At 36.7% G+C, this 20,624-nt stretch overlaps 1 protein-coding gene across 2 annotated transcripts in view; it reads left to right on the top strand.

Annotated features, from left to right (window-relative positions):
* Positions 1-3,892: 3,892 nt before the first annotated feature.
* ppp2r3b (protein phosphatase 2, regulatory subunit B'', beta) overlaps positions 3,893-20,624 on the top strand; it is a 29,463-nt gene continuing 12,731 nt past the window's right edge. For both annotated transcript variants that reach the window (XM_059500285.1, XM_059500284.1), the window contains exons 1-2: positions 3,893-4,033; positions 5,006-5,401. In XM_059500285.1, the coding sequence (XP_059356268.1) occupies positions 5,048-5,401 (354 nt within the window). In that variant the 5' untranslated portion in view covers positions 3,893-4,033; positions 5,006-5,047. The remainder of the gene's footprint in view (positions 4,034-5,005; positions 5,402-20,624) is intronic.

Genomic DNA, 20,624 nt, shown 5'->3' with positions numbered 1-20,624 from the left:
GATACTTGAGAAGAGCAAAGCAGGCCATCACTGCAGTCTCAACTGTCTACATGCTGCACAGGTATACATGCTGCCTGCTCCTGGGGTTGCTAATGTAATTGCTTTGCATTGATTCTGTCCGACTAGCCGGCTTGTTTTCATCCTTTTTCAGGGAGCAGTGCCAAGGCTTTAGCCTCTTGTGATGTGAAAAGTATGTGTACTTTTCAGCACATATCAAACAGATACTTCCTCACATGATACAATGACTGAGAAGGGTATACTATCCTCAAAAATATATTTTTTTTACCATACCTTATTTTACCATACAGTCAGCCATATCTGTTTCTATGGTACCGTACATTTGTAACTGAAGCACTTTGAGTGGATTGACGCACGGCCTAATTATAAGAACCAGATCTTTATATCCCAGATGTCATGACAAACGTCTCTGAGAAGGTGAGGTGGAATAATGTTTTAGGAATAAGACAGAACACGTTTCCATGAGATCATGTGATCTGACAGACACATATATACATATATAGACATATATTTCCATAAAGCGGTAAAATTTTGAAAGAAGAAAAACACTAGTACATTTAAGAATGAATTACAAAGAAATTTATTTTCATGTATATACGTATTTCATCCTAATTCATATAATATAGGCTATATACATATATACACACTCAATCTTTATACACAGAAATCCATACCGTATTTTATGTATGTAATGTAAAATTCAACATGTGTATGTATGTGTGTGTGTGTGTGTGTGTGTTTGTGTGTGCGTGCGTGTGTGTGTGTGTGTGTGTGTGTGTGTGTGTGTGTGTGTGTGTGTGTGTATGTGTGTGTGTGTGTATATATATGAACCAGATGGAAACACTTGTTCGGGTGTATTTTTGTGAACTTTTTGAATTTTTATCACACGTAGTGAAGATGCTCACAAATTAGATCCTGCTGTGGTCAAAGGAGACATTCTTTGGCAGAGATAAAGAGAATTTGCCTCTATTGAAAGATCACAGTTTGCTGCCTTTGATAAGAATTTTCATGCTCATTAAAAAAATTACATTTCAGTGTGTGATTAATTTCATGACAAATTGTGGCCCGTTTAAAATAATAATAACATAATTTCTCACATTAAATGGTTATTATTAATACTTAGGCAGAAAAAGTAATTCAACGCAGTATTACTGGTGACAATTTGCCTCATGTTCGATTCAAGCTCTAATTCTGTGGGCCATTAACGGATGTTAATTGCAGTCTCTTTCATTTTATTGCAAGTTACTTATTTTTCTGTGCATATCGGTGAATATAATTTTTCTTTTTTACCTACACAAAAAGCGAGATCAACAGTTTAATGTTTAACTTTAATTCCAGTTGGATTGAGTGAAAAACAAATATTTAAAGACTAATAGCAGACCCCTCCTCTTTATTTCTGTTGTAAATGTGACTACATAAACTATTGCCTTTTAGTTTGTCCTTTGTAAAGATCATACATATTCTAAAAATCTGTACGTGAGCTGTGCTGAGCTCAGACTGTAGCCCTGAATAACAGCGTTCATGACATTTAAAGTGTATTTATACTTCCATTGATTTTCGTGATGCAGAGCTGAGTTAAATTCTCAATCTACACCTTGTCACTCACATCAATGAGATATTACACCACTGTAAATACATCTGAACCACATCTACTGCAGTCTGCCTAAGCATGGATCCCCTGAAAACTATGATGGGAGTTGTTGGACTGATTCTTCACGCAGTCAAATCCAATGCCTTCTAATCTTCTCCTGCTTTTTCTGAATTATTCAAAGAGATCTTGAAGCAACAGAGGCGTCTCGACAGCGAGCAAAGCTCCCTATGAGAGAGCTTCAGATAATGTGAAATGAATGATGAAATTCTGGGAGCTGAAATGAAAGAGTGATGTGATGCCTGTTCAAAGGTGGGGCCTGGGTCCCTAGGCCCCTGGGGGCTCAACCAGCCTCTTTTTACCTTTTTTTAACCAGGGATGAATATGCTGTAACTTCTTTGGCAAAATTAACCTAAACCTATTTCCACATTCACGTGGCACGTCAAGGAAAGAAACAACTCTTTGTCCAGCATTATGGGGGGAATCGCATGACTTTTCTTCTCATGTTTGAGGAAAAAAACCTAGATTGAAATCTCAAGTCAATTAATAGATGAAACACATTTTTCTAAAATAGGTTACTCATTTTTGTAGGAAGCATTTAGGGGGCAATTTAGTTAATGCATGAAATAATTTATGCCATGATGTAATGTCCATTCCTTTTTATCTTGAAAGAAACTGGCTTATCTGCCTTTAAATACAGTTAATAGCACATCAGCAAACAAATAGCTTTAAATACCACAATGTTCTTCGATTAATATTGATGACATGCTACTTGACCTTGGTACTTGAGTGTGATTAAATAAAACAATAAAAGGAATATGTGCATAATTATGTTTCCCAGTTCAGTACCTTGCTGTAAAACAAATACAAAACTTCTCTGTGAACTCAGATTGGAAATGTATTTTTGGTATAGTTCTCATGGAACATGCTTGTAAATCACAGCATTCAAGTTAGACCTGAAAGGTTTTCCAAAGTTTAGAGCAAAAAATTGATGTTTTGGTCCTGTCTGGTGACTGAGAAAAATGTGTTTCAGAAATCTACCCAGTCATCTGATATATTGATAATGTGTTTTAGGCATAAATTTAGGCATAACTGATATTTTGTATTTGTATTTTATGTATTTTCTGAAAAGCAAAAATAAAAAAGACAGGTGCAATTAGAACATAACTAAACGACTGTATTTGTCTACTATCAAAAACATTTTCTTTTTTGAGCAATACAAGTTCCCTCCATACTGTACCGTTAACATCAATATAGCATGAGAAAATCTCCATGGATTTTCAAAGGAATAAGCGTCGTTCCCTTTTCTCATTGTGATCTCAAATAAAGAATCCAAACATCTGAGAGCAATTGAAGTGTCTTGTGAAATCCATTATTCCCACCAAGCATTGATTTATTATGTGAATTACAAATCTAAATGTTTTTTTGAATAAAGAGGGTGTGCTTTTGTGCTTTTATTAAAAATCAAGCGGTATGGGGTGGAATAGCTTAAGGATTTCAGACTGTGCTGTAGATCATATGGTTTTTTTGTGTTTCCTTTAGCACGATGTTTTTACAGCAGTCTAGTTTAAACAATTTATACACAGCAATGGTTGCAAGAAAATCATTACATGAACAAAAACATTTCTTTCTGTTAGGTACAATGCCTAATGTGGTATTATTGTAAGTTTCAGGGACATTGCAGGTGGCTCCATATTACTATTTTTTCATCAGTCTAACATTGTGATCATTAGAATTAGTACTTTAGTTGTCTAAACCAATTCCCACTGCACTTCAAGACCTTTCTGTTCAACATCTCATTTAAATAATATTCTTAAGCAGAATATGTCTACATTTTAAATGAAATAAGTAAAGCAAGTGAGAGTAAATATAATACGTCTGGGGTAGTACATCAGATGAAAAAAAATTTAAGAAAATAAAGAAACACATTTTTAGTTGTGGTTATTTTTTTAGCAAAATCTTAATGCTGTCCAAGAACGTAGATTAAGTCATTTTGTTTGGACAAGAATATTTTTCCTTCATATAAAAATCTTTCACTTGCAGATGATGGTAATGATGGGAAAACATTGCATTGGAATGCTGAGTAATATTCCTCCAGTAACTTTTTCACCTTACGACAGAAATCTTTCCTTTTAAACGGTGATTCTTTTGGAGTCGAGCAAGATCAGAAAACGCTCGCTTCATTCAGTGACTCTCATTATTCAACTCAACGTTAACTCGAACAGTCCGAACGCGTTCTTACTGCGAATCGACTCGATTGATTCCTTTTAACGAACAGCTTCCAACGAACGAGTCGTTCGCGCATGAACTCTCCACTCTGCTCTCGCGATATAAACTTTCCCGGTTACCTGAGGAAACGAGAGTTTGATTCAAAGTGTACCCATTTGAATGAACGAAAACAGCCAAAACTCATCCTAATAACTGAAGGTAGAGTAATGCCAACCAGTTACCTTTCATTCTGTGGACTTTAGCGATTAAAAATGCGTTTCTTTGTCTATGTTATGGAATACTGGCGGTGTTTATGTAATTATTTACCCGTAGTCCGTTAGCTGTGGTGTATGCTGCGTGTAATGTTGTCAGCTAGCAACACCAACAAACCATCTTGTTTCTGTCACAGTTTAGCTAACGTTATTGGTTTTATTTAAACGCGTTCCTATGGTTTATGTGTGGAATTGTGAGAAAAAATAAGGTGAATTTAAATAAGCAGATATTCTCGCTGTTCTCTAGTTTCGTCCTCCGAGGTGGGATGTTTAGAAACGAGTTAACGTCGCAATACCATAGTTACCGCAGTTAACTTTGTTGTAAAATGCAAAATCCGTGAAACCTTTCTGCCATCGTGTTAAATTTCTGTTATTTATGACAGAAGAAGCAAATACCAAATTACCACCGTTTTCAGCATTAACAATGAAAGGGACTATAATGTTTTGGTAAGACCTAACGTTACATTTCTAATATTTAGTTACTTTTGTAAAGAATAAGTTAGTTCAAGAAGCTTGGTTGAGAGTGAAGATAAGCGAGCTTATGTTCTGGTAGGCCTGTGTTTAAGCAGGAAAAACAAATCATTATATTAATTTAAGTAGATAAGATGTTCTGTTAAAACTTGTGCCATTATAAAAAGTTTCAGTTTTGTATGATATGTGGCAAATATTTCCATGTGTTTTACCACATTTTATATATGTATATTTTTTATTAACATGTGCCTTATGTATTTTATATTTTCGTATGCATTAATAAAAAAAAATTGACACATTGGCATACAGTTATTGTTTAGCACATTACAAACATAATGCTGCCTGCAAATATATATAAATAATGATCAGTAATTTGTGAATTGCTTAGTCTGTGTTACAGACATCTAAATTTGAGAATTTTGACTGTCCTTTCAGTCTTATACTTTAGGTTATATTTTTGGAAGGATTGGCTGTGTGAAGCAAACTGAGAATGGCATCACCACAAACACTTCAGCCTGTCCTGAAGATGAAGGTCGACGAACTCTTCCTCTTTTGGTTGAGTGAGCCAAGTACTCAGGCAATGCTAAAAGTCTACCTCAACAAAATCAAGAATGGAGAAGAAATAGAGCTAAGCCATGCTGATTTCAAGGGCACAAGCACTTTGGTATTAGCAGAAAACAACAACAACAACGTTGCCTCAAAGATTAATGCGACCGAGAGAATGACTGCGGCCCTTGGTGCCCCATGCAGCCCTCCTTCAGCCACCCTGCCATCTGCGAGTGGCAGCAATAACAGAGCAGGAGTGAATGCGAGGGCCCTGCGACGCTCTGTCAGCACTAAGAAGGTAAAGTGTCTGTGCTTAGCACTCTCTTTACAATGCTGTATGACCCCAGTTCTGTCACCTTGCAGAGTTTTATATCCAGGCCTTTTATTATCAGAGTTTGATGCTTGCTTTTCACCTATGCTTCTATGTTAAAAAAATGTGGGAGCACAATCAAAATTGATCAAATAATAAATTTTTCCTTTAATAAAGCTATACAAGAAGACTTTTACAAGCAAAATTAAGTATAAAAAGTAAAATTGTAAAATACTTCCTCAAACTGTATTTAATAATTATGTAAACAACATAATTACTTTAAGGTTGGCCAATAAATAATTACATTATCATGTTTTGTTTGTCTCATATGTACTATATGTTTTGCGATTCCTGTTTTTTCATCTCCAAATTTAAGACCTTAAAATAAGTACGTATATTATGTAATTTAAAACAATTAAGACTTTTTAGAATCTTAAATTTAATAAGGGATAATTCTCTGCTTTTTAATGACCTGCAGGTTTTTTTTTTTATTCATACACATGCTTCTAAATACATTTTCACATTTAGCAGAAATCTATTTTGAGTTGCAAATGCATGTGAAATGCTAACGCTGTCAAGTCCTGGTTAGTCTAAAGAAATGTTATGTTAATTGTCATAGAAGGCAATCTCAAATCTAATAATCCCTCATATTACACTAAAACAACCATTTTTTTCCTCAACTAGTTCATATCTCATGTGGTAAAAAGCTTTTGCCAAATGTGTTTCTGCATGTTATTAAAGAAACCGTTCATTTTAAAGTGGTTTTCTAGTACAATTTGAAAGGAAATTAAGGAATGTTAACAGCCATTTTACCACTAAGAGAAAAAAATGTAAACTAATTTTCCCCAGTTTAGCCACAAGAGGATGCTGAATGGCTTTTGCAGCTCCTGGTTAGTGCATGTAGGGCTCCTGCTCTGGTCATATGAGCTCTGTAAACCCTGCATGTCTTTTGTGTAAAGAAATCCTGTTCATGTGTGGCTAGAGGTTGGTGAATCTCTTATGCTGTCAATCCCTGGAATGGTAATGACTCTGTCATCATGCACTGTCCAGCGATGCTGGTGGACTTTACTGCTGAGGTTTCAGGGCCTACAAATTGGATTATGCAGGATATCTGTAATTAAAGCAGTGACTCCATGATACTTCCTGCTGTCAGTGTCAGATCAATGTGTCATTAAATTCACACATGTTATTGGCCCAATAGGAGGATGCTGATATCAAGAAGACTTCTTCATAAGTAACATTGATGCAGTGGAAATTAAAAAATCTTAGATAAAATCGGGTTTTTATGTGAAACATAAGAAGTCCCTGTAATTTGGACACAGCACAACAAAGGACATTTTCTCTGTCTTTGAAAAGTCTTATTTCAGTCACATGCAAAAATTTGCTCAACTTGAGGAAAGATAATATAGCAAAATGTGACAAGCAGAAAATGCAAACTTTTTCTTTAAGGATGACAAACAAAGGTGCATTTTAAGGAAAGACATCTGTTTGCAGTGAATGTAAATCATGAGTAGGGACATTATCTGACCAGTGTGATACTTTATTGTGAAATGCTAAGCAGATGTGTCTAGGCTTTGATTTCTATGTCCAATTACTCACAAATGCTTTGGTGATCCTACGTGCTGATGGAACAACTGTTGGGTATTTTATGTTTTTTGGCATGATACAATCAACGTGCCCACAACTTGTCACAATGTATTACAGAGATTGTGATCCCATATGTTCTATTTTAAGAGGCTAAAGGAATTCCAGAATACAAATACATTCTTCAAAGTATTAGTTAAAAATTCAATTAACGTCATGCTGATGCTGTCGGAACAACTGTTCCAACTCTGACACAGGACACCGGTAAAGATAGCCTTGGTTCCACTGTGCAGGAATTAACTACTGGGAATTTGACTTACACTTCATAGGCAGTTTACATATTTGTCCATGGTGTAATACAGTATGCATAAATTCAGTCAGATGCTGTTAATGGTCAGAATAATTGGGTGTCCGTCATCCCTGACTCTTGGTTGCAAGGTGAGAGGTCATTAAGGCATGTTGCTTGGAAAAATAAAATATTCTTATTGAAGAAATAACTTATGTATGTTATGTACATTAATGTCTAAGGTGGAGAACTTGCTTGCATGGTGAAACTTTTTTCCTCACATTTCATTTTTCCTGCTTTTCTTTCATTTCTAAGTTTTAATATTCAACATTTAATATACATAAAAAGCCCGTTTAGTCAAAGTAAAAACACAAAATGCTTTCTTTACGTACCATCCCTACGGTTTAGTATCTTCCCTTAAAAGTATGGGTAATTAAAAGGATCCATTTTGTCAGAAGTGTTAGTTCTAATCAAGTTTTGTGCTTTCTGAAGCACATTTCTGCCTCGTTTTGGTTCTTCCCACTTTCATTATGTTCAAATGATATGCAGTTACAAGGGGATTTTGACTTCTAGCTTTTATTTGAAAGTTTGGTTTGACTTTTGATAGGAGTTTATAACTCTTACAGCCTCCTATTGGAACGGTTATCACATAGTGTTTATATTTTTCTCCCCTCCAGCACTTGAATTGTAGCATGTTTGTTAGTGCTCCTCACTTTTGCCTTGCTGGTCATCCTCTCTTCAACCACTTGGCTTTACTGACTGGACACAGAGCTTTGTTTGGAAATTGGCACAGTCTGCGCGGACAGCTGCCACCTCTTGTTCAGGCAGATCTTTTTCTCGTTCTGTTAGTACCAGCTTACTCTGACAGTGGAGAGTTGTTTTCCGTATAGCACAAACACAGAGACAAATGGAAAGGAAAGTGCAGGAGAAAACTTTCCAATAGATCCAAATGAAAAACAAAAATATTACCAGCAAGTTTACTTTGGCCCTTTTGTTGTTTTTTCCTTGTTTATTAATGGACTGATGAGCAAGGACTTCAAAAGCAGTTAGTGAGAAAATTAGGCTTATCAAATGTGTGCAGTATCCTGCCATTGGACAACAACAGGAACTGTTTCTACAGGAATGAGTGGAAGAATGTGGACTTGATGATCTGACATCTAAAAATACTTATTTAAGCCAGGCAGGGCTTTATTTTTGCACCACTTTGTTTGTTAGATGCTCTGGCTCCAAGCCTTCGGCGTGCATATTCACTCACTTTTATGGCAGATCAGTTGTCACTAAAGTCTGCTTTTATTAATCCAATTAGTTTTCAAAGCAATAATGGGCATAAGGAAGGGATTTTCAGATGCACAACACCCAGCCTCAGAGGTTGAGTTTCTTTGGATCAACACAGTTATAAAGAATTGATGTAATTGCAGTCGGTCTCGGAGCGGATGTTTGTTAAAGGACTGAAGACTCATTTGTTTCTTGGGGTTGCCTAAACAGAGCATGTTGGGTCTTTTAATAGTCCTCAACTGCTTCAGCCATCATTCTTTGAATTCAGTACTTCTACGCTGTGCTACTAACTAAGACTTGTCATCTATAATAAGCCCCGGAATGGCTGGAAGCTGTAGCCGTGGAAAGTAAAATAAACAAAACATAGGCAGTAATACATGTTTTTGTTTTTTCTCTCCCAACAATGCTTTGTGTAGTTTTGCTATAAAGAAATTAAGTCTACCATGGGTATATAGATGATTAAAAGATTCATTAATTTATTCAACCATTTTTTTAAATATTGTTTTGCATTAAACAGCAATTTAGAGCTTATGTATGACAAGTTACGACTTGAGGATGCTGTAACGTAAACTGGTGTCTTCCCCTTTGTGTTAAGTGCCGTGTGAGACTGGTGCAAATTCCATAATAGAAATTAAACTACATTTAAGCTCAGTAATAGCGTTTATCCTGGAAAATATTGTTGTCAGTAGTTGGTAGGGGTTGGGGAAAAAGTCGATAAAGCATAGCATCGCAATATTTTCCGCGGCAATACTGTATCAATACACGGATGCAAAGTATCGATCTTTTATTATACTATTTGGTAGAATAATAAAATCCATTTCTTTACAGCCCACTAGATGGTGGTGTTGAGGTTTTTTTTCTGGTGATGTCAGCTGAGTCGCCTTCAGCATGCAGGTTAGTAAATAAAGTTGGTGGCATCATGGAAAATAATCAGGAAAGTCTTGTCCACATTGAAATCAGATGTAAAAGTGCTTTACTTATTTTAAATTGAATCGTAATTTACTTTCAAATTCCCAAATCGCTGAAGGGTCTGCACAAGGGCTGCATGATTAATCGAGTGCGATTCTCATGAATGTGATTCTTAGTGAACTATTCTCTGTGTAGTAAATGCTGTTCCATCTGAAAGCACATGTTATTGAAAAGCTTCACATTTAATAACATCAGTTGAGTTTTTTAAATGAATTCTTCTGTGAGATGATGTGGCTTCTTACACAGAATAAGGCACGCATCATATTTCATAGTATTCTAAGCAGTGATAAAGGCCATGTCGATTAGCATCCCATTAATGTATACTTTATTATAAGAATTATAATGAGAACTCGGATAAACCTTATATTGGCAAAGTTGTGTTTATTAGTCTCTTTGAATCAGTGAAAGCAGTTTAATTTTCTGTTTATTAAATGCAGCGATTTCTTCTTCGGGGCATATTTGCAGTTTCAGCGCAAGAGCATCCTCTGGCCGTTTTACTACTGATCACAGAACCGTGCAGCAATAAAACTAAAGTGAGATAATCAAACTGAGAAAGGTTTCTTTTTAGTTAAAACAGATGTTGCCAAAGTTTTCCTTTGGGGACATTATTTGAAGTTGGAAAAAGGTCATAATTACTAGGGATGCACCTAATCCAGGATCCGGATTCGGCCGAATACTGGGCTTTTTGATGGAATTTGGTTTCGGCCGAACTTTAGATTTTTTTTCCACCGAACCCTAGGCTTGCGCTACGCTGGTCGACGTCACACGGCCGTTGATTACGTGATGGTGTTTACATGAGGACCGTTCTGTAGCAATACAGAGCCAGTCACATTGGGCGCTGACGTGGAGATAAGCGTTTTTCTCGGTGAGCCTTTGATTCGTCTTAGAGAGGACCCTCTTCAGTGGGCAAGACAAACCGGCAGCGATTTCCACTGGTGGCAAAAATGGCAAAGATCTACCTCTGTGTGCCACCAACATCTGTGCCAAGTGAAAGACTTTTCAGTACTGCTGGGGACATTCGTTCCCACACTCGCAACCGGCTGTCATCTGTTAATGCAGAGCATCTTGTTTTTTTAAAGGAAACTCTCATTTCATGTGAAAGGTTAGAGGTTTTACATTAATTTAATTATGACGCAGGAGATGTGTGTGTGATCTTCCGTAATATTTTCCGTAATATTTGTCTACTGTTCTAATCGTAGCCTAGCCTACTGTTATAAATGAAAACTGCCTACTATTCTGGTAAAAAAAAAAAAAAGAATAACACTTTTCTTCGCATTGTTGCACATTTATTGAAAGGTTTTGGTTTGTACTTGGGTAAGCATAGACTTATGGTAATTGTCAAAATAGTTTTTTCCCACTGGTCATCCTGGCATAATGTTGGCTAATCTTATTTAATTTGTATTTTTTACAGTTAAAATAAAATGAAAAATACACTTCTGTGGACGTTGTTTACTTCATTAATGTGTTTTACTGTGTTAATGGAATGAGGATGCGAGTAGGATTCGGTATTAGGATTCGGCCGAATCTTAAACAGTGGATTCGGTATTCGGCCGAACCCATAAAATCTGGATTCGGTGCATCCCTAATAATTACAATATATTACAGAATATCACAATTAGACATGTGCCGGTATTCGGTAATGCGATATATCACGGTAATTAAAATGCACGATATTGTTATCGTGGGCACTTCTAAATACCGTGAATAATTATAGACGGTTTCAACGGTAACAACATAAACAAACGTTACTGCGCATGCGCGCTTTTGCGGACCTAACTTAACTTCCGGTAGACTTCCAAATAGAACCAATAACAACAGCCAAGTCCCTCTAGAGTAGATATTTTTTGATAACAAACAAAATATGTTTGCCGCGTGGGTCAGGTGGACTTCATGAAAATGCAGATTAATTCTTTGCCAGCAGGAGATGTTTTAAAGCATAGACATAAAGCGTGAGAAATAGAGGTTTCCCCAGTAACCGCTGTAAACAAAGCAGGGCTGGTACGCTTACACGCTGCTTTATCAGGCACATGCAAGTCTTCCTTCAGAAATACAGCGATATAAAAACACCTGTGCCTCGTTTTGATATTTAAACATATAAATGTATGGAGTTATTATTATTAAACGTGCATTACGTAACGTTACTCATGTTTATTCAACGAAGCCTTTTTGAAAATCGATCAGTTTTAAAATTGTGGCGAGTCTCCAAAAATAAATAAATGTATGGGAAACACATCCCGCAGCACAACCACCTGACCCCAACTTCATTCTACTCATCACCTTGACTTTAACTTCGTTTGTAGAAGGCACTGCAGCCAGACTGATATACACAACACAGACCGGAAGTTAACTTAGGTCCAGGCGCGTGCGTCCGATGAAACCGTCTATATGTTACAAATTATTCAGAATTTGGAATGCATTTTAAGAATCCTATTCCCATCAGCTTGTCAAAATGCACAACACCGCTGTATGCTGCTTGAAAGACAATGTAAACAAGCACGCATGAGAAGCACACGGCGGAGCTCGTGAGAGACGTGCTAAATGAAAGCACATTCACTCTCTGACAGCAGATGGCACTAAACTGCAGAAAAAAAAGCAGCCTTTACTTTGGAAAATATAATAAATAATCAGCTGCACTACTTTCTAAAATGTATTTAAATAGCCATTCAAGTTTGTGGAATTGCTATGGTGTTCATCACAGCACCAATACTTAAATATTTTGACTTAATAGGCTATTTATTTTCAACCTTTTTTTGTTCTTTCGTTTTAATCTGGTTTACAACATGCCCTAGAGTTTTGATTCTTTATTGTTCATTCACACTTTCCATTAGTGCTTCATAAGTTAACATTAATTTACTAGTTAACATTAACTGCCACTGAAAAATAATTCTGAACATTCATTAATCATAGGTATTCCAATATTTAATAACACATTGTTAAAATCTAAAGTTGCGGCTGTGTTATTTAATGAGCTAACATGAACTATTTTTTTTTAATCGATGAATTACTTCTGTAGCAAATGTAGCTATTGCTCAATGTGAATGTTAATGGTTAACAAATGAGGTCTTATTGTAAAGTGATACCTATTGGTCGTTATAGTTCTTTTAAACTTTAATCTGTGTAAAACTTAACATTATATATTTTTCTGTATTGCTTTGTTGTATTTAAAAGGAAAATTTGATACCGGCATGTCCCTAATCACAATATATTTAAAATCACAATTATATTGTATTGTAGGGGTGCACCGAAATTTCGGCCGCCGAAAATTTTCGATAATATAATGCGATATATCACGGTAATTAAAATGCACGATATTGTTATCGTGGGCACTTCTAAATACCGTGAATAATTATAGACGGTTTCAACGGTAACAACATAAACAAACGTTACTGCGCATGCGCGCTTTTGCGGACCTAACTTAACTTCCGGTAGACTTCCAAATAGAACCAATAACAACAGCCAAGTCCCTCTAGAGTAGATATTTTTTGATAACAAACAAAATATGTTTGCCGCGTGGGTCAAACATATTTTACTCATCACCTTGACTTTAACTTCGTTTGTAGAAGGCACTGCAGCCAGACTGATATACACAACACAGACCGGAAGTTAACTTAGGTCCAGGCGCGTGCGTCCGATGAAACCGTCTATATGTTACAAATTATTCAGAATTTGGAATGCATTTTAAGAATCCTATTCCCATCAGCTTGTCAAAATGCACAACACCGCTGTATGCTGCTTGAAAGACAATGTAAACAGACAATTTTCGGCCGAAATGGCATTATCGGTTTCGGGCCGAAATAAAAAAAACAGCCGAAAACGTAAACCCGAAAATGAATGTCACCCGCCCCTCCCATCCGTGCACAAGCGCTTAGGTTTCACTCACGGTCGAGCTGTTATCACGCGTCTGCCTATCAAAGATTAAGCATGTCAAAGGGCTGTCACAATCAAAAAAAGCTTGTCACAAAAGCTTGTCACACAATCGATCGGGCCAACCAACACAAGTTTCGAAAACGAAAATAGGGAATCGATTTTAACGGCCTTCTCTCGGAGCGCGTCCAGCTCGTCACTATATGCTCGCAGCGAACGCGCGTCACACAGCAACTGCAGGTTCTGACACACACACACACACACACACACACACAGAGCCTATTAGTGCATAATATCAATGTAGCCTTCAGTAATGTTTTTCATTGATGTTATGGCAGTCCACATTGCTGACTTGTGCGCGTCTCAAGCGCCCTCTTTACGTTCGCCCTAATGCCTGTTTAGTTGTCGGTGGATTTGCCTATATTTGCCGTTGAAAAACGGATCAACGCCAAATATAGGCAATTTACTAACGATTCAATGAACACTTTGCCTATGTCTCAAAAATCGAACAGGATTTTTTTTTCACAAAAATGACAGCCCTATACGAGAGGACAACAAAGTTGCAATATGTAGCATTTGTTCTGCAAAAATCTCCAAAATTGTGGATTTTTTTTGCACAATTTTTAAAAAACTTTTATTTGATGGAACATAAAACTTGAAGAATAATTATTATTTATATTTATTGTAAAAAATATTTTGTTTTATGTAACTGTTAATTAAAGTTTGATTATTATATTGTGATTTTTCAATTCAGATCCATTAAATCCAAGCAATATATATATACGTTTTTAAAATAAGCCATTTTCGGCTTCAGTTTCGGTTTTCGGCCAAGTGCATCCTAAATTTTCGGTTTCGGCGCAGAATTTTCATTTCGGTGCATCACTATTGTATTGTGACACATATATCGTGATATCTTATTGTGAGGCCTCTGGTGATTCCCATCCATAGTAGTAGGCAAGGGCCAGTATGAGATTTTGACAGTATGACAACCTTAAGCAAAAATATCACTGTTGTTGTTACTAGAGGTCGACCGATATTAGATTTTGCCAATACTGATAGCTAGGTTGGACCACACTGGCCGATAACAATTAATTAACTGATAGTTTTTAAAATGCATACTGAACAAAAACTAAAATTTTTCCTTTATTTACAAAAAAAAAACTGTACTAAACCATACTAGTAATAGTAATAATAAAAGTAATAATAATAATAACAGTAACCACGCTCTATTAGGGCCCTATGAAATCAGTCATTTTTTTTCCTAAATTCCATTTTATTTATTTCCAAATTCCGTTATTTCATTTTTCTGGATTCAGTTTTTTCCATTTAAATTTTCTCCACTCCTTTTTAATAATTAAATTAAAATGTATTAATCACAAAGCAAGTCTAATTAAAATTATGAAACTTATAAATTTTCAAATCAATTTAATAAAAGTTTAACAAAATTAATGATTAGGGCCCTATGAAATGTTTTATTTTTCTCACCATTTTTTTTTTTATTGTTACCAAATTCTATTGTAGCATGTCTAATTGTTTGAACGCATGAAACAACTTTTTTATTTTTTTCTTAAAGAAGCCTAATGATTTTTTTCGCCTCAAAAATTCTGTGTATTTAATCTCGGGAAACATAGGGCTCTACAATTATACCAGCACAATGTATACTCTCGCACTTGAACTGCTTCTGTTTAGGGATGCACCGATCACGATTTTTCATGCCTGATTCCGTTAACGATTTTTTTGCAAGCAAACTGGCTGATTCCAATACAGTAGTTTTGTGTCTGAACTTTTACACTTTCATAAATTCACCCCGTCTGTGTTTGCAAAGCGACATGGATGGAATCACGGAATACAGTCAAAAATGGAACTGGCAGAATGTCACGGAATTTGGCTATTTTTGAATTAATACATCTACAGTAGAGCTGTACAATGAATCAAATATCGATATGGACTAGTGTATGTGAGTATTAAAGTTAAAAGAGACTACAATTGTTCTACGCGTCTCTGGGAATGAGCGCTCAATATGTGCATTTTTGTCATTCAAATACACGATGTTCGCTGTGTTTTCCCCCACGCCGACTCTGCCCTCACCACGCCCCCAACTATGACTAGATGCCGACTGTATGTATTCAAAATTTACAGCAGGGCATGCAAATTCGGTCCTTTTTTGGCCTGACAGAGGCTGCACACAGACTGAATGTAAATATAAGTCTTGGTAAATCCACTCTCTGACAGCAGGTGGCGCTTATGGAAAAGCTGAATTACAGCTGTTTCTCGTAACCTCCGTGGACAAAACAGCATTGCAATTTGGGGGGGGGGGGGGTACAATGGTGTTTCATGTGTTCAGAGTTGTTCGTGGTGTTAAAGAGATGGATTCTCATGCTAAACATGGCCAAAGTTGTAAAAAATAATTTAGAAGAATGACTAAAAAATTCTGTGCCGAAAATCTTACTTCCGGGTTGGTACAAGTTTCGGCTGGGTTTTTTTTTCGATGGTGGATGTAATGACGTAGATGAGAGCGGAACTCCTTATATGAGCATTTCTCTCGGAAAAGCACACCCGCGCACACGTTGACCAGAGCCGTCCCTGTGATAAAAAACCATATTCATGTAAGTACAATTGCATCAGATTTCTGTATTTTGTTGTAAATCCGCACATAAGTGAATATGTTAATGGAAACAACACGAAACATCAGTATTATAGCTCCGCTCATGGCACGCCTCCAGGAGCTCGACTTTTTCCTGAAATAATCGGAAAGCTGTATTTTTATGTTATAAATATGATAAAACTAGAGATCGACCGATATGGGTTTTTCTATAGCCGATGTTTAGAGGTCAGGGTCAGCCGATGGCCGATATGTGCTGCCGATTTTTAGGGCCGATATCTTGAAGTTTTCCCTTCATTTGCATGCAAAAATGTCACACTAATAATAAGTGGATGCACAACATTTCTAAACTTATCATCATTTATTGAGCACTGACTTGAACCATCTCTCGAATCTTTATTTTGTGCACTGCACGGTATTAAAATAAAAAATGTATCCAAAGTTAACCAAACAAAATCAATAAACTGACCAAGTATTAAATATATAAAACAGGTTATATATATATATATATATATATATATATAAATATAAATATAAATAATAAAAATCAATCATAATAGTTACATAAAAGTTTTAGAGCATTTATCAAGTAGAATTTTTCAAGTTTGTTGGAACATAAATGTAAACTTAAATATACATTTAAATAAATACAATTTTAAAAATAAAAATCTGAAAAATATAAAAAAATAAATATATAAAAAATAAATAACAGTAGTGCTGCAAACAAACTAGCAACCAGCAACATTTGTGTTTGGTATAAATGACACAGAACATCTAAAGTGCATTCTAATTTCAAACTTACATCGCAGTCTGTTCATTATTAAAATAAAGTACAGTCCACCAAACATTTAAAAGGTTACACTGGTCAGTTTAAATAGACCGTATACCGGTCCACTCTGCTGTGATGCCAAGGACGTTTTTGCTCATGTGAAGAGGATGATCTTTATCGTCTAGTTTACACTAAATAAATAAAAAATATTATAGTTTAACATTCAGATACATTGCGAATATGGAAACATTTGGATATGTGCAGAACGAGACGTGAGCAATAACCTCCAAATACATCTAGTCAAACCCGCGCTCGCTCGTCCTCGTATGGATCGGATCATTTTTCGGATCAGCAAAAAAAAAAAAAAAGGCCAAGACAAATAAACATACGTTTTGTCTTTTTTTATTAACATTAAATTATTAAATTAAAATATATGAAATCAACTTAAAGTGCACATATCTTCTTTTTAACATAATAGCCCGACTTCTCATTTTCCAGTGTGCTGTGATGAAGTGAGCAGTTATCATCCGTCCCCCTGGACGTCCACCCGTCTGTCGTGAGTGCAACAGAGGATGCTCGGGATAGTTCATCCACAACTGTTTTCTTCTCCTGTCCATAAAGATCTGGCACAATATTTTCACTCTAACCTCTTTCCTCATCATTATATCTGACAGGGAATCCAAAATGCGCGGGCCGTTCAAGCTCCTCGTTCCTCCGCTAGCCATGACCACTGAGTGTGGACTAAACATGCGCAATTTTTTTTTTTCATAAATCAATCCGTGGGTCACGTGTGTGCCGAACCGAAGATATTGATCAATGATGATCCGTTGCACCACTACTATAGTGTCATTTGAAAACATTGCAGTTGCGTTTTAAAATACAACAACGAGCACCACGAAACCATTTAATGAAGCGCATTCAGCGGTCTCCTTGACGAGAAACAGTCAACAAAGTAAAATGATCTCCAATGTATGGCGCGCTCTCTTCATTTTATCAAATGATCATAATCACATCTATTCATTTTACAGTCCTGCTACTAGCATTTTATTCAGACTAAAACCCCTTTAATTCGGGTGAGAAAGCTTTTTTCCCAAGTGGCTTTTGCACATAATAATAATACCGCTGCAGACGCATTTTGCAGCATTAAAGTAATTAATTGATCATTAATTTAAACAATTGATCATGGAAATTATCGAATATTGACATCCCTAAATACAAATGAGTTGGATGGAAAACTGGTTATTGTCTGCATCAAACCATGCTTCCGAACAAATGTGATTCACGGTTCTGGGCAGCTCCAGGACAGCTGTCTCTCGGAGCACGCTGCTGTCTGTGAGCGGGGCGGAGTAACGTCACGCTGCAGTGTTTGTTAGAGCTGCCAACTTCTCCACCCCATTTACAGAGTGAAATTCTCTGACTACCTTTATCTCCCAGGACTGCTGTTGAATCTTCCAAAAGTTTTGGCTTGGGGTGCTTCACATGCTGTGGCAGCAGCAGCACTTTCCACCGCACCAATAACACGGGGCTGCCCGCCGACGTGCCTGACTTTAAATCGGCGCTACTAAACACGGATATCGGCCGATGCCGATATATTAAAAAATGACAAATATCGGCCCGATATATCGGTCGACCTCTAGATAAAACTAAAGACTTTTTGGATATATGAAGGATGCAGTACTACTTTATAGGTACTCAAGATTAACATGAGATTAGGTGAAACTGTGTATATGTTCTGTACCCTTTAAGAACACTTCCTTTAGGTCAGCGGTTCTCAATTCCAGTCCTTGCGACCCCCTGCTCTGCACATTTTGTCTCTCTTTAACACACCTAATAAAGATAATCAGCTCATTAGAAGTGAGCTCTGTGCTTGAACAGTGTTCCCATTGACATGGTCCCTACACGGTGTTTATTGCTCCCTACTCATGGTGGAATATCCTGTGATGTCCACTTCACAGGGCACTTACATTTGAATAGAACAAACGTCTGACAAATTGGGAACTGTGCTTTAGGTTTTACATGAAGCAAAGATGAAAACAAAATGCCATCAAATCATTTCTGAAGACAGTGAGAACTTTGTGAGGTACATTCATATAATTAATTAATATATTTATTTGAATAATTCCCTTAGCACTCTCTTAAATCCTCTCAGCTTTTCCGCCCTGTTTTGACTCAAAACTAAACTACTCTGCGTGCTGTGCACCTGAGACTAGGGCTGTCGCGATAACCGCAAAATTGTAATACCGCGCTATTGACAAGCAAACCGCAGAGGAAAGATAGCAACCGCAGAAACCGCGGCAACCGCAGTGTTCAGGTTTTTTTTTTTTTTATGAGGCTGTGGCCTTGTTTTTTTTTTTTTCTATTTGTCACTGTGCATTCAATGTTAAATAAATTATATTAATGATACAATATGGTCACGACTGTAATTTTCTCTGAGCCGTTGTAGCTTTATGGTGCTTCGTTAGTTTTGAATAGGCCGGCTGAAACGATGGGAGGCGCTCGATCTCGTCCCAAAACCTAATGTCACGTTGCCAGTTTGGGAACATTTTGGCTTTCAACCCAATGAAAAGGACGAGCCACCGAATATAGATGAGCCGATATGCAAAATGTGCTGCAAAAAGGTTCCTGTGACACTGCAATACATCTAATTTGAGGTCATCGGGACATTCTAAAACGCTTAACGGGACAAACGCTTAATGTGGTTTAATGTACCAATACAGTGATATTAACAGACCAAACTCACTAAACATCATATTAATAAAGTATATTATCTACAAAAAATCAGATTATCCCTGAATATGAATTCAACGCGTTTAATAACACGTTAAGCCTTTTCCTCTCATAGAAAACCATCATAAGGCTTAACGTGTTATTAAACGACTTGCATTCATATTCAGGGATCATCTGATTTTTTATAGATAGTATACTTTATTAGTATGATTTTTAGTGAGTTTGGTCTGTTAATATCACTGTCTTAGTACATTAAGCCATGTTAAGCGTTTTAGAGTGTCCCCTGTTATCCAGCGCAGCTGCCCCCTCAAGCATCAGATCGCGGAGCAACATCAAACAGAACAGCTGAGACCGGCCGACAGTTAGGAGTAGCTGAAGCCTTTGCGAAATCTGTAAAATACAGCCGTGAAAGTAACAGGCATACCTGCTGAAGTCACGGACAACCTCAGCATCAGTGCCCATACCCAAGAGAGCGTGAGCAGATAACAAGCTCACACACGCTATCTGCATGAGGAGTGCATCGACTCCAGCGCGAATCCACTGTCCTGGTGGGCCGGTGGTGACGCTATAATCAGTCTAGATTTCCGCTGCTGTCCAGTCGCGCGCACATACATGTAATACATGTTAGAACTTGATTTCTTAAAAAAAAAAAAAAAATATTGGAAAACGCATGTTCTTGTTGCTGTTTGGCATTTAACAATAAATAAAAATGTTTTAAAACGTCTCTGTCAGTTAAAAAAAGCAACAATATATGCTACATAACTCAACGATAGAGCTTTGTATGCAGCAAAATCAGGATAAATTATGTATGTAAAAAAAAAAAAAAAAAACGGCGGTAATACCGCATATCGCGCTATTGAGCCACCCATAATAACCGCAGGGGAAATTTCTTAACCGCGACAGCCCTACCTGAGACTTACTGAAAACTGTGCTATATGCTGGACAGTATTTATTGATTTATTTATGATAATTAAGTTAAAAAGGTAATACTAATTGTGAGGAGCTTTATCATGATTTATTTTCAAACCGGTAATCGTTACATCACTAATCTCCATAACTGAGCCTGATAAAAAATAGGCATCTTGATGCATAGCCAACAATACAGTGTATAAAAAAATACATGTTAGGCAGCTAC

Source organism: Carassius carassius, chromosome 19 (assembly GCF_963082965.1).
Source record: "Carassius carassius chromosome 19, fCarCar2.1, whole genome shotgun sequence".
Taxonomy (NCBI): Eukaryota; Metazoa; Chordata; class Actinopteri; order Cypriniformes; family Cyprinidae; genus Carassius; species Carassius carassius.
Note: the sequence above shows the minus strand (reverse complement) of the source record. Positions and strands in the feature narration are given on the sequence as shown.